General features: G+C 48.2%; 1 protein-coding gene across 5 annotated transcripts in view; it reads right to left on the bottom strand.

Moving 5' to 3' along the window:
• Window positions 1-13595, bottom strand: part of Arhgef2 (Rho/Rac guanine nucleotide exchange factor 2) — a 41819-nt gene extending 28224 nt beyond the window's left edge. Inside the window, exons 1-4 of one of the 5 annotated variants that reach the window (XM_036190023.1) lie at window positions 13361-13595; window positions 4822-4939; window positions 4055-4097; window positions 2842-2935 (exon numbers count right to left, since the gene is read on the bottom strand). In XM_036190023.1, coding sequence (XP_036045916.1) covers window positions 2842-2935; window positions 4055-4097; window positions 4822-4885 — 201 coding nt within the window. In that variant the 5' untranslated portion in view covers window positions 4886-4939; window positions 13361-13595. Of the gene's footprint in view, window positions 1-2841; window positions 2936-3039; window positions 3352-4054; window positions 4098-4821; window positions 4940-13360 lie in introns of those variants that run through there. The other 4 variants (XM_036190024.1, XM_036190029.1, XM_036190027.1 and 1 more) reach the window with 4 other exon arrangements.
• Between the last annotated feature and the right edge of the window lie 991 nt (window positions 13596-14586).

Below are 14586 nucleotides of genomic sequence, written 5' to 3'. Positions count from 1 at the left end.
CTGACTGCTCTTCCAGAGGTCCTGAGTTCAATTCCCAGCAACCACATGGTGGCTCCCAACCATCTGTAATGAGATCTGGTGACCTCTTCTGGCATGTAGGCACACATGCAGACAGAACACTGGATACATAATAAGTAAATAAATCTTTAAAAAAACAAAAACAAAACAAACAAACAAGCAAAACCAAAAACCTCTGCCAGAATCTAAAAGTAGCCAATGCTCTCATTGGATTTAAAAAAAAAAGGCGGGGGGGGGGACTAGAGAGATGGCTCAGCGGTTAAGAGCACTGGCTGCCCTTCCAGAGGTCCTGAGTTCAATTCCCAGCAACCACATGGTGGCTCACAACCATCCGTGATGAGATCTGGCGCCCTCTTCTGGCCTGCAAGCATATATGTAGGCAGAACACTGTGTACATAATAAATCTTAAAAAAAAAAAAAAAAAAAAAAAAAAAAAAGGTGCTATTCCCACATTCCCATTGACAGCTAGGGAGGAAGGGGTCTGATTTCCAAAGTGTCATTGAGGAATCAAGAGTGTCTCTAGCTGCCTAGACCCCAGCGCACACAGTCCACAAATCAGCCTTTCTTTTGCTTACATTGGGCCTTAGACATGACTTGGTGATGACTAAGGTATTCATGACCACAGTGGCTTCCCAGCAGGAGCTGGTGGGGGAAGGCTTTGGGCTTTGGGGGTTAGTGAGAGAGACACAGGCCTCTTAATGAGTGCTGCACCTCAAGCAAGCTGAGGGAACCTAAGTAACCCAGCCTCTAGGTTATCTTGTCTCTGAAATGGTGATTAATGTGTCACCATCACTGGTCTCTGCCAGAGCCATCTAAGAAGTACATGGTGAGCGCTAGGAGAGTGGTTGGTTAGCTATGGGATGCCAGTCAAGTGGGGAGGAACAAGCTACCTCCTCCTCTCCATCCCTAGCAATATGCAGCAGTGGTACCCAAGCTGGGGACAAGGGAGAAAGGTACATACAGCGTGATGCAGGCACACACACGTTTGAGGAGGGTGTAGAGCAGGTGGGTGGGGTTTCAAAGAGACCCAGAGAGGACTCTGGGGAAGACAGGCCAACAAGCAAGAGAGTGCACTGACCTATGCTGGCTCTTCTTGTTCCCTGTCCATGCTCCAGAGTCTCTACCCAGGTTCCCCTTCTTCACGTTACTCAATCTACCAGACTGCTAGGCCAAGGGTGAGCATTTGCTGAGTGACAGCATGACAGAGCCTGTGTGGGGGAGGGGGATTCAGATCCTAAGGGCTTCCTGCCTGCTTCCCTTCTCTAGTAGTCTGCTACCTGACCCTGCCTACCTCCCTCATGTCCAGGAGTTTTAAGATTGTTCTATGCCGGGGGCTTGAGAGATGGTTCAGTGGTTAAAGGCATGGTCTGTTCTTCCAGAGGACCCAGGTTCAATTCCCAGCACCCACAGGCAGCTCACAGCTGTCTGTAACTCCAAGATCTGACACCCTCACATAGACCTTGACGCAGGCAAAACACCAGTGCACATAAAATAAGAATAAATATTTTTTAAAAAAGATTGTGATAGGACCTGTCATGTCTCCATCACCTTTAACTCCCTCCCGCCCTGGGAAGAAGGTCCTAGCAATGGACCTGCTTACACCGCTACCTCCTGCCCTCAGATGCCCTCAGAGTCTGGCCCCCAGAAGAACCCTGCTTTGCACTGAGGCGACAACCTGACTGGGTGACCCCATGGTTCTGTCAGCCAAAGAGGATGATGTCTCCTCCAGGTTGGTAGGCACGGGCATGCTAGTCGAAAGGGGGAGCGTGATTCATTGTGCTGCAGTAAGTGGAGCTTGTAAGCCCAGCTCAGAAGGCTTGAGGTGGGATGATGACGGTCAACCAGGCTGCAGAGCTGGGTAGCAATTGCCAGGGAAGAAAAAGGAGGAGGAGAGGAGAGAAGGAAGGAAGGGAGGAAGGAAGCCACCACAGCTAGGTGTGGTGGTGCATGCCTGGGGTCCCAGCACTTGAAATAGATGCAGAAGGATCAAGAGTTCAAGGTCATCGTCAACTATAGAATTTAAAGTCAGCCTGACCTGTATGAAACCCTGTCTCAAAATAAAATAGATAAATATAAACAAAAGGCCATGTGGTGTCTCATGCCTAAAATCTGGACTCTAAGCACTATGGAGGCTGAGATAGGAGGAAAGCCACAGTCGAGGCTACCTGGGCTACGTAGTGCGTTCCAGGGGAGTCTGAGCTAGAGAGTGAGATGCTTAAAAAGAAAGAAAGCCAGTTGCAGCCAAAGCTCCCTGCTTCGCCAGAGTCAAGGAGTGCCGACCCACACAGGCGTGAGCAGGACACCTTCACTTCCTGGCATCCCAAGGCACATGGCCACACATGTGCTCCATAATCACAGACCTCCCTGGCTCCCACTCTGCCTGTGGTCTCATTTCAACTCCTTCAGTTGCTGTATCCACCCATAAAATTATGAGTGTAGAAGCACTTGGAAAACTCTCACTCTATGAAGAAGTGGAAGGCGTTTGCTGTAATTATCATGCTTGTGTCCAGTGTGCAAGCTTTCTGCTGCCCACCTCTTAGCTATGGGTGGCCTAGCGAGGCAGCCCTGGGCTATTCCTCAGCTCCTGGCTCTTCTCTTCCAGCTGTAAGCTAAGCAGGAAAGGAGGGAAACAGAGAAAGGCTGATTTCCTGGGACACTCAGAGCTCTGAAGGCACACCATGTGCTCGCCTAAAATGAGACCCCTGGCCCTGAGTCTCCATCAGGAGAGTGGGGCGGGCGGGGTGGCCTGCGGAGACCTGGAGGAAGGGATGTGGGGAGGACTGCAAGCAGATTTGTGACTCCTAGTCACCGGGCTGTCCCTACCTTGGCCTTGCCAGTCATGCCAAAGAGGAAGCTGAAGGTCCGTCGCAGGGAGGAGCCTGCCCAGGTCCCCGAGTCCCCTTCCAGCGGGCTACTGCTGCAAAAGGAGAGGAGAGAAGTGAGGAGAGGGGGCTGGGAAAGAAAACAGACCACAGGATTTGCAGGTGAGACAGGAGACTGGACACAATCCCCAACCCCCACCTCCTAGCTCTTCTGGATCTTCCAAGTTCACAGTTTCCAGACCCCTCTATTTATGAGGAAGCTCCAGACTCCTCCCAGATACAGGCGGCCTCCCCCTTCCTCTCAAGCTGGAGATGGGAGGGCTCAGTCCCTCTCAAACTGTTCTCCATCAGATGTGGTTGGAGAGATGGCCCTCCAGGGGGCATTTCCCTCCTCAGAACAAGAGCCCTGTGTAGACCCTCTGCTGTTTGGAAAAAGCCCCTGGGCCGAAAGCCAATAAGAACCGAATTTCCTGGGATTTCATCAGCCCATCCCATGAGCTAATCCCGACTGGAGCCAGGAGGTTGTGTCAGCTAGAGAATTTCAGGATCACAAATCAGAGCCTGATTCTTAAAGGGCCCATGTGTTGTTCACACAGACACACTGCGTGAGAAGGCTGCCCTGATCTAATAAGGCTTTGGCCACACAAGCCAGATTAACAGGTGCTGATTTTGCATGCTTATTTGCATAGTTATTGAAATGTCCAGCATCCGTCTCCATTTCTAAGCTCCATGTCAGGCCCTCTCCCTCTGCTGGAAATTCTATGGCCCTGGACTAGCTCTCCTTTGAACCACTTTCCATCGGCTGTTATTTGCCATCCAATGCTCACCAAAATGGTCACTGTCCATCCAGCAGCAGAGTGGCTTACTCTCCTTTATGTCACTGACAACAGAAAACAAATTCTCTCTTTCTCTCTTTCTTTCTCTCTCTCTCTCTCTCTCTCTCTCTCTCTCTCTCTCTCTCTCTGCTATTGGGCAGATTCCGTGGGGTTTGGCTCTACTGCTTTTCTCTCCCTAATTCTTCCATCTCCTCAGACAAAACAGAAAGAAAACGGAGTCTTGCAGCCAGGGAGAATGCTATTTGAAGGCCTCTGTCAGAAGCATTCTGGGGAACAGCGTTTGAAGAAGCAGGGAAATTTAGGTCTATAAAATCCATGGCCCACACCCATCACTCCTACATCTAGGCCTTTGATGGTCTCAGAATCCCCCCGACTCACCATTTGCTGAGGTCTGCGGCAGAGGGCTGGAATGATCTGCCTGCTAAGACACAAGGAAAGAGAAATGTCCAGTAAAAGCCAGACAAAGGCACCTAAGGCACCTTCCCAACCCCCTCCACCTGGATCAGGTTCCCAGGCTGCAGGTGCATGTGACGCCATTCCTGAGGGCGGCCACTGGGGAGCAGGGACAGAGGGCGGGGTCTGAGGAGAGCAGAGCTGAAGAACTTGAGAACAAGCTGAAGTGAAGAACTAGCTGGAACTGAATGGTTCGTTCCCGCTCTGGTAGATGGAAGGGCCGAAACTTTGAACTGAGTCTTCCCTTCTCCATTTTTCAATCTTCGTTCAGTGGTTTGTGAGCATGTTGGGGGAGGAGCAGGCATGTGCAGGTCAGGAGAGTCCTTCCACCATTTGGGTCCCAGGGATTGAACTCAAATTGTTAAGACTCAGTGGCAAGCACCTTTACCCAGTGAGCCATCTTGCCAGCCCCCGCATATGTTATCTTCAGGACAAAGATGCCCTTCAAGTCTTCCATCTCTAGTGATAGGAGAGCCTGGGAAGACCCCTCTGTCTCATGTCGCCGTTCACTGGCAGGGCAGTCTCAGGGATGCTGCTGTCCTGATAAGAACCCTCACTTAAGGACTTTTGGAACCTTAAGAGTGTATGACTGCGTATAATGCAGGTCACCGAGATTCAAAGCAGCTAACTCTGGGACTGCTGGAGACATGGGTGAGGAAGGGGCCACTGTTCTGAGCTCCACTTTTACTCACCATCTAGATCTGAGCAGTCCGAGAGGAGATTGATGCCACTCATGGATACAGCCTTGGACAGCATGCCAGTGGCCGAGTGAACCAAAGAGGCGGCAGATGGACGGCAGGAACTCTGACCCTGGAATTGTGCAGAGTCCTCACACCAATGCCACACTTTTTCCACCCTCCTCCAATGTGTCTCCCTTCCCCACAGTCCAGCCCTTCCACCAGGCCTCCCAAGATTCCCCACGACCCACATCTGGGCTATTTCACTGGAAGCAGTTGGGATATTATTCCTGAGGCTTAGCCCATTCACCTGGACAGAAAACACAATGCTGTATGGTTTTTCATTGTTATTGTGTTGTGTGTGTGTGTGTGTGTGTGTGTGTGTGTGTGTGTGTGTGTGTGACAGTCAGTGGACAAGCTCCAGGCTTGTTTTTCTCTTCCATCCTGGGATCTAGGGGTCAAACTTAGGTTGAGCTCTGCACAGCAAGTGCCTTTATCTGTTGAGCCAACCTGGCAACCTTTCTTTTAAACTTGACATTGAGAAAGGGTCTTAGGTAGCTCAGGATGGCCTTGAGAGTGCCATGTAGCTGAAGATGACCTTGAACTTTTTTGTTTGTTTTGTTTTTTTGAGACAGGATTTCTCAATGTGCTCCTGGCTGTCCTGGATCTCACTCTGTGGCTGGCCTGAAACTCACAGAGATCCACCTGCCTCTGCCTCCTGAATCCTGGAATTAAAAGCCTGTGCCAATCCTCTATCTTCTAAGTCTTGGCCTGTGCTACTAAATTTCATTTGAAAATTGGGGTGTAGGTTATTTTTTTTAAGTCAACATAGAATTATGGAACATAATGGGGCACAATATTGTTTTGATATATGTATATCCATGCTTGCTTTTTTTCTAATTTTTAAATTAGATTTTATTTTGTGCATGCATGTGCTTGCTTGCATGCGTGTGTGCATGTGCATGTATGTGTGTGCATATGTCACAGCACACCTGTGGAGGTCAGATGATAACTTGCAGGGGTCAGTTCTTTCCTTGTTATGTATCTTAGATATTAAACTCAGGTCATCAGGAGTCTTTACCCACTGAGTCATGTCATGTCCTGCCCTTTTTTCTTTCTTCCTGTGTGTGCATGTCTGTTTGTGTGCATGTGTGTGGTTGGTTGGTTTGAGACAGGGTCTTACTATGTAATTCAGGCTGGTCTTAAATTCATGGTTTTTGCCTCAGCCTCTCCAGTGGTAGGTTTACAGACTCATAGCACCATATCTGACTCTAGGGTTGGTTTCTGTTTTGATGTAGGATCTCATTGTGCAGCTGTGGCTGGTCTGGAACTCACTCTGTAGCCCAGGCTGGCCTCGAACTCACAGCGATCTGCCTGCCACTGCCTCCTGAGTGCTGGGATTAAAGGCTTGTGCCATCACAACCAGCTATAAATATTTTTTAAGTTATTTTTTTTAAAGACAGAACCCAAATTGATGTAAATCACCAAACACACAATAACCATAAAGGGTAGTGTAAGAATGTCTAAAGGACACACTCAGAACGGTGTAGGAAGAGAGCACGGGCTCCCTCAGGAGTACTGACACTGAGATTTCACTAAGAGCCACACAACAGTTCCTGAAGCTGCTCTCTGCACAAAGATTAACTCAAATGAGTGAGAGACCTTAAATTAAAACCTAGAGCTTTGAAACTGTTGCAAGAAAACACACGGATACATTTTAAGACACAGGCATAGGCAAAATCTTTTTCTTTTTCTCCTTTCTTTTTGGACTGCCTTGAACTTCTGATACCCCTGCCTCCATCCGTGGAGTGCTCGGAGTCACGGGTTTATATCACCACATCTAGTTTGTTGTTTGTTTTTAGCTTTTGTTTTGTTTTGTTTTATGTGTGTATGCATGAGTGTATGTATGTGTACCACATGGGTGCAGGTTCCCAAAGAGGCCAGAAGAGGGCATCAGATCCCCTGGGGCTGGAGCTGTAAACCATGTAAACCGGATGATACTGGTCCTCTGCAAGAGCAGTAAGTACTGTTAACTGCTGAGCTACTACTTTCAGCCACAGACCCAGTTTATGGAGTCAAGGGACCAACCCAGGACAGCAGGTGAGCCTCATCCCCAGCCCTGGACAGAGGATTTTCTTTCTGTAAAGGACTTCAGAGGGCAGGAAATAAAATTAGAAGCCAGGCAGTGGTGGCGCACACCTTTAATCCCAGTACTCAGGAAGCAGATTTCTGGAGGTTCAAGGCCAGCCTGAGCTACAGAGCGAGATCCAGGAAAGGCACAAAACTACACTGTCTCAAAAAACAAAAAGAAACAAACAAAAAAGAAATAAAACAATCATTGGCAAGTGGAATTAATTGAAGTTTAAAAATCTTCAGTACACTGACAGAAACAATTGTCAGAGCAAAGAGAGAACCAACCAAATGAGAGAAAAATCTAGATGTATAAGTGATGGGACTAATATCTAGACTATGAAGAGAAAATAAAAACAGGCATGAAAAAGTGAACAAACCCAATAAATGGGCAAGTGAACCATTCACAAATGACCAGTAAGTCTATGAAAAAAAATGTTCAACATCCTTAGCCAGCAGAACAGGGAAATAAAACCACCCTGAGTCTCTCTATCTCACCCCTTTCAAAGTGGTTGTCATATGTGGTGATATTTTGTTTGTGCTCTAACAAATAAAGCTTGTCTGAAGATCGGAGGGTGGAGCTGGCCATCAGCTAACCATAGAGGTCTGGAGGTCTGTACAGACAGGAGACAGGAGGTGATATATATGGCTGGGTGGAAAGAGGACTATCAGGCCAGCAGAGACAGGAGCTCAGGCTCTTTTTTGATCTGAGGAGTCAGAGAGGCAAGAGATGACTATGGCTGCTACTTTACTTCTCTGATCTTTCAGCATTTACCCCAATATCTGACTCCGGGTTTTTATTAGATGAGATGGCTCAGGGGTCAAGAGCACCGACTGCTCTTCAGGAGGTCCTGAGTTCAATTCCCAGCAACCACATGGTGGCTCACAACTCTAATTCCAGTCCTAGGGGATCCAACACTCTCTTCTGGCTCCACAGGCACCAGGCACACATGTGGGCCACATACACATCTGCAGGCAAAACAATCATACACACAAAAGAAACAAATCTAAAAACATTTTTTAGAGAAAACAATTATACACCTAAACAATGTGTCAGTTGCTACTGAGACCTTTATCTGGGCTGAGCGGGTTGACTTGTCTAAGTGTGCTGATGGTTGTTCATCCAAGCAGACGCTCCACCAGTATATAGTTCAGGCTGTACAGACAATGTATTTAGATTATTGTCATTGCTCATCAACAGACTCAAAACATATATGAAGGAGAAGGAGAAGAAAGAGAGAGAGCAAACGTCAGAGCTGGAGAGGAGGCTGTTCAGTTATGAGTGATTACAGCTCATGCAGAGGACTGGGGTTCTCTTTCCAGCACCCACATGGGCAGCCGCTTACAACCACCTGTAATTCCAGGTCCAGGGATCTGATGTCCTCTTCTGTCCTCTGCAAGCACGGTGCTCATTTGCACATACCCACATACATGCATACACACATTAAAAAAGCCAGTTGGGGTGGTGCACACCTTTAATCCCAGCACTCAGGAGGCACAGGCAAGTGGATGTCTGTGAGTTCGAGGCCAGCCTGATCTACAGAGCTAGTTCTAGAATAGCCAGGGCTGCACAGAGAAACGCAGTCTCAAAAAAACAAACAACAACAACTAAAGGCCAGATGTGGTGGCACATACTTTTAATCCAAACCACTCCTAGAAGAAATTATTTTATTTATAATTTATATGATTAAAATTGAGGCCAGCCAGATGCAGTGGTGCTCGCCATTAATCCCAGCACTCAGGAAGCAGAGAAAGGCATATTTCTCTGAGTTCTATGCCAGCCTGGTCTACAGAGTGTGTTCCAGGACAATCAGGGCTACACAGAGAAACCCTGTCTCAGAAAAACAAAAACAAAAACAAACAAAAAAAAAAGAAAAAAGAAAAACAACACACAAACAAACAAAATGTGTTGTGCATGGTGGTATATGCTTTTGATCCCAGCATTCAGGAGGCAGATTTCTGTGAATTTGACCCCAGCCTAGTCACCTTTAATCCAAGCACTCAGGAGGCACAGGCAGGTGGATCTCTGTGAGTTCGAGGCCAGCCTGGTCTACAGAGCTAGTTCTAGAATAGCCAGGGCTGCACAGAGAAACGCAGTCTCAAAAAAACAAACAACAACAACTAAAGTTTCATGGCAGCAAGAGCTACATCGTAAGACCCTGTCTCAAACAAAATACAATTGAGACCACAATAATTTTGTGTGTATGTTAGGGGTGGGAGCCTGGATATCTCAGATACTAGGTGTGTTCTTACCACTGTGCAACATTTCCTGCTCCATGGAAAGATTTATAGCTTGGAGACTAGCAAAATTACGATGTTAAAGAATGCTGAGGAGGTGGTGAGCCAGAGGTAATGAATCTCATGGAAATGGAAGGGGAAGACACCATGCTCTTATAAAGGTACATGTCAGAGTCTATGGTACAGCATTCTACCCAGGGCACACAGCCTAGAGATCTGACAAATATTTGGCAAAAGGCTGTTCACAAGGGCACTCTTCACCATGGTAAGGAGTGGAAACTAACCAAGTATTCAATAGAATTTTAAAAAGTAATCTAAGGCCATCGAGGTGGCATACAGCTTTAACGCCAGCACTCAAGAGGCAGATGCAGTCAGATTCTGAGTTCAAGACCAACCTGGTCTCCATAGTGACATCCAAGACAGCTAGAGATACATAATAGAGAGAACCTGCCTCAAAAGGAGAAGAAGAAGGAGAAGAAGAATTAAAATAGAAAAAAATAATTTTAAAAACAAAATGAGGGCTGGTGAGAGGTATCAACAAATAAATGCTGTGTGAACATGGCACCTGAGTCTCATCCCTAGAACCCATGTGGAAGTGGAAGGAGTGAACTAATATCCCAGAGTTGTCCTCTGGCCTCCACTTGTGAGCCATGGCATGCTCCCCATAATGACAAACTTCGGGGGAAAAGTACAGGGTTAAGGATGTAGTTCAGGCAGTGAGTGTTCGTTCAGCATAACCAAGTCTTGGCTCCTATCCCTAGTACCACAGACTAGCAAGGCAGTCCATGCCTATTATCCCAGAGCTTGGGAGGTGGAGGCTGGAAAATCAGGAGTTCAGGGTCATCCTCCACGACATAGAGACTTCCAAGCTAGCTTGGGCTACATCAGACCCTCTCTCAAAAGTGAAACATAGCCGGGTGGCAGAGGCAGGCGGATCTCTGTGAGTTCGAGGCCAGCCTGGCCTCCAAAGTGAGTTCCAGGAAAGGCACAAAGCTACACAGAGAAACCCTGTCTAGAAAAAAAAAAAAGTGAAACATAGGGGCCTGGAGAGATGGCTCAGAGGTGAAGAGCACCGACTGCTCTTCCAGAGGACCCGGGGTTCAATTCCCAGCAACCACATGGTGGCTCACGACCATCTGTAATGAGATCTGGTGCCCTCTTCTGGCCTGCAGGGACACATGTATACATAATAAGCCTTTAAAAAAAAAATAAAATAACAGCATTGTTTGTAAGTTATGCTGTGGGGCATGAGGGTGCGCCCCTGTAAACTTTAGTACACAGGAAGCTTAGGCAGGAATATCACAAGTCTGAAGCCAGGCAAGACTCTGTCTCAAACACAACACACAAGAAAAAGTAAGACCTAGAAAATTTTATAAAACATGTCATCATTGCTTTTAAAATCATCAATAAAAACATATTACACTATAGGTAACATACACATTTGTATTAAGACAATCTTTTTTAAAGGGAAATGATAAAATTCATCATGATGTTACCTGTGGTGGGAAGGAAAGGGAGAAACGGGAGGGCCTGGAAGAGGACTCAGTGGATAAAGACTGTTAACCTAAGAGTGAGCCTCAAGTCTATGTAATGATATAGAGAGCCAACATCCGAAAGCTGTCCTCTGACTTCCACACAGACATAGTGGCATGTGTGCATGTCCATGCACATGAAATAAATAGATGTTTAAAAAAAAAAAAAGAAAGAAAGAAAACAAAGGAAAAAGTTAGTCTAAGCTTGGTGGCACACACCCTTAATCCCCACACTTGGGAGGCAGAGGTAGCCTGAGAGTTCTGGAAGTCCTTTATAGACAAACCTGGTCTCAATAAATACATTTAAAAAAAAAGAAAAAGGAAAAAGCCGGGCAGTGGTGACCCACACCTTTGATCCCAGCACTCAGGAGGCAGAAGCAGGTGGATCTCTGTGAGTTCGAGGCCAGCCTGGTCTACAAAGTGAGTTTCAGGACAGGCTCCAAAGATACACAGAAACCAAATCTAACAAAAAGAAGAAGGAGGAGGAGGAGGAGGAGGAGGAGGAGGAGGAGGAGGAGGAAGAGGAGGAGGAGAGAAAGGAAGAAAAGAAAGGAAGGAAGGAAGGAAGGAAGGAAGGAAGGAAGGAAGGAAGGAAAGAAGGAAGGAAGGAAGGACTGCTTGTCAGCACTCAGCAGGGATGAAGGTATTGATAATGTCTTCAGATGGGAAGTATTTTTGTTTTTTTGTTTTGCCTTTGGCACTTATACATCTTATAAGTATTACATTTTTTAAAAACAAAGCCAGAGTTGGGGGTAGTGGTTTATGCCTGTAATCCTTGCACTTAAGAAGCAGGAAAATCGTCACAAGTTGGAGGTGAGCCTGGTCTACATGCCAAGTTCCAGACCAGCTAAGGCTTCATAGTCTCAAGACACAAAAACAAAACAGAAAAGGCCGGGTGTGGTGTGTGCCTGCCATCCCAAAGCTAGGAAGGGCAGAGAGGCAGGAGGACTGAGGGGGCCAGCCTGTGCTAGACCAGTAGATCTATCTCAAATAAAATAAAATAGTGAGATAAAAGCAAGGGGAAAATACAAGAGCGTTAATGGCTGTAGCCAGCTGGAGAGCAGAGGACAGGCTGCAGCTTAGAAGTTTAGGGCCACAGAGGTGGCTGTGTGGTCATGAAGTGGTTCCCTGACAAGCAAGAGGACCAGAGTTCAGATTCTAGCACCCCCATAAGCAGCCAAGCATTGCACGCACATCCCTTTACAGTGTGAAAAGATCAATTCTGGAACGAGATTTTGCTTACAGATGTCTGTCTGCAGCCCCTATCCAGCCCCAGTGAATCAGGCTTCTGGTCTGCAGGCTTTGGAGGAATGCCACAAGAAAGAAAAACAAGAGCCCCAAACCCTGAGGCAAAGAGAGAATTAAGGGGAGGCCTTGAAGAGTCAATGAGGAGAGGAGAGGAACAGATGGGGGAGCACCAGGGGAGAGCAGGAGAGGAGAAATCACCAAGAAGGTCAGAGCAGGATGAGAAGGGGGCAAAGAGGGACCGAGCAAGAAAGGAAGAGAATCAAGAAGAGAAAAAACATTTCCCGGACTCACGTCGTGGGCCAGCCTCTGGGTTGGGCAGCCTAATGCCTTTCTTCTAATAACTGCAACTATACGGCAGTTTTTGTTCCAATTTGGGGGAAGATGGGATAAATACATCGGCTGCTAAGGGGAGAGAATCTAGGCGTAAACCTGTGCTTTACACTCTCTCACTTAAAATGGGGGAGTCGGGGCAGGACACTCTCAGAGGTGTGAGTGGAGAAACAGAGGAGCTGGAATAAGATGGGGTCCTGCCTGCAAGGCTGGACAGTCCCTTTCTCCCAGCCAGCCCTTTCTTCCCCACCTTAGACACTCCAACAGTGAGGGTCAGGTCGGAGCTCCTGGGCAACTGAGGAGGGAGCTCAGGAGGGAATCTTCAGCCACAAGGCTTGAGGCTCTCTCTGGAGTGCAGGATATGAACTTGTGGAGCCAGGGGTTCCTCTCAAGCCTGTGTATCCTCAGTGGTCCTTAGATCCCGGAACACCACTCACTGGTTGTACTGTCTCAACCAGAAAGCTGAGCAACTGCTGAATCCTCTCTCCCTTCCTCTCTCCTTCTTTCCCATCCTTCCTCTATTGCTGGGGATTAAATCCAGGGACTCACAGGATATACAGTGACCCCAGCATTCATCTACACTTGAGGCTCTGTATCCTTTCTCAACCACCATTCCTATTAAGATCTTCTCAGAGAGTGGCTGTGTCTTTCAGGGTACCAGATGCTGAGTTTATTCCCACAGATAATAAGTTCAGTTCCAACTCTGGGAATTGTGGGGCCCACAGAAAGAAGTAGTTACAGCCACCAGCGAGACAGAGGTCTTCTAAGTAAGTAAGTAAGGGGACAGATACCCATACCAATACAGAGAGACAGCCACAGAAATGAAGAAACAGTGTTACAGAAGGAGACAGAGGCAGGCGACCCAGCGTCGGGGACAGCGCGTCAGACTCAGAGTAGCAGACAGAGGGCCACAGAAGACAGATTCAGATGGGCCCAGATGGAGCCAGAGCCAGGTCCGGCCGCAGAGAGACTCAGCAGCTGATGGAACAGAAGAAGCACAGAGTGGTTGCTGGCAGGGGAGGGTCAGGATGGGAAGCCAGGCAACGGCCTGGCCGGGATCTATCTATCTGTCATACCGGGTGGGAGGGTTGGCCACCCTGCGGCGGCTGCTGCTGACGCTGCGCTCCAAGAAAGGTGTCCTGTTCCTCGTGGCTCTGCAGAAAGGGGTCTTCCTCGGAACTCGAGCATTCCGATGACTGCAGTCTCCTCCTGAAACACACATTGCCACCACTGCCCTTGTAGCCAGCAGTCAGTGATGGGCACCAGGAACGAACAGTTCCTCAGCCCAGCCCTGTTGTTTGCCCCCAGCCCAGCCCTTCCTGTTAGCATAGGCACAGCTCAAACCCAAACTAAGCTCGTTGCTGGCACAGTTGGCTTCAGACAAGAGCGGCCCCTGCTGGTGCAAAGGCAGTAGTGCCCTCCAGAAAGGAAGGGAAGGGTAAGCTGCATTCTCCTCGTTTAGTTTCTGGTGCCAATCTCTCCGCTTACTCAGCCAGCGCTCCTTCCCTCTGCACCTGAGGGCAGAATGAACGTCTGTTCATGAAGGGCGGGTGACACTTTAGACATCCAGAGAAACTGTAGGCAGGCATCACAAAAGGCACTCAAGACACTTGGCCGTCAGCTAGGCCTGTGGGAAGGCATTGCTGTTCACCCAGCTCCCACAAAACAAGTGCTTTGACGGAGTCCCAGTGGGCATCTCCCTCATTCAGCAAAGCCCCCTGTGTCCATGTGCAAGAGCTGAAGAATGCTGAACCACTCACCAGAGCTAAGGGCTTGGCTAAAGACACCATACCCAAGTCAAGACACTGTGCCTTGGTGGTAGCTGACCCTGGAGATGGCCGCTCACACTGGGCTCACGTGGATAACCACCCCTCTCTGACCTTCTCTTTTTTTACTTCCTCTATTTTGGGGAAGTGGTCAGGGATTTTCCAGGACATAGGGAAGGCAAGGGTCCCTCTCCCCAAGCCTGCTAAGCATGTGCAGAGCTCTGAGCAAGGGCAGCTGTCCCCAGCCGGGCATGGTGGCCTGTCATCTCAGCACTTGAGAGGGGGTTAGGAGGATCAGGAACTTGAGGCCAGCCTGAGCTACCTGAGACCCAGTCTCAAAAACAAACAAAAACCACTGACAAACTAACAAACATAAAACTCCAGCTGTTTCCGGCTCTAGCTCCATCAAGGACATGGGTCTGCCTCTGCCCGAAACCAGCAGGATGGCTGAAGCCTGGGGAAACACCACCAACTCCCTTCATTCTCCTAACATTCTCTGGACCTACTTCCTGTCTGTAAAAAGTGGCTGGGTTACA

Source organism: Onychomys torridus, chromosome 6 (genome assembly GCF_903995425.1).
Source record: "Onychomys torridus chromosome 6, mOncTor1.1, whole genome shotgun sequence".
Lineage (NCBI taxonomy): Eukaryota > Metazoa > Chordata > Mammalia > Rodentia > Cricetidae > Onychomys > Onychomys torridus.
The sequence above is the reverse complement of the archived record's forward strand: the minus strand, read 5'-3'. Positions and strand labels throughout refer to the sequence as shown.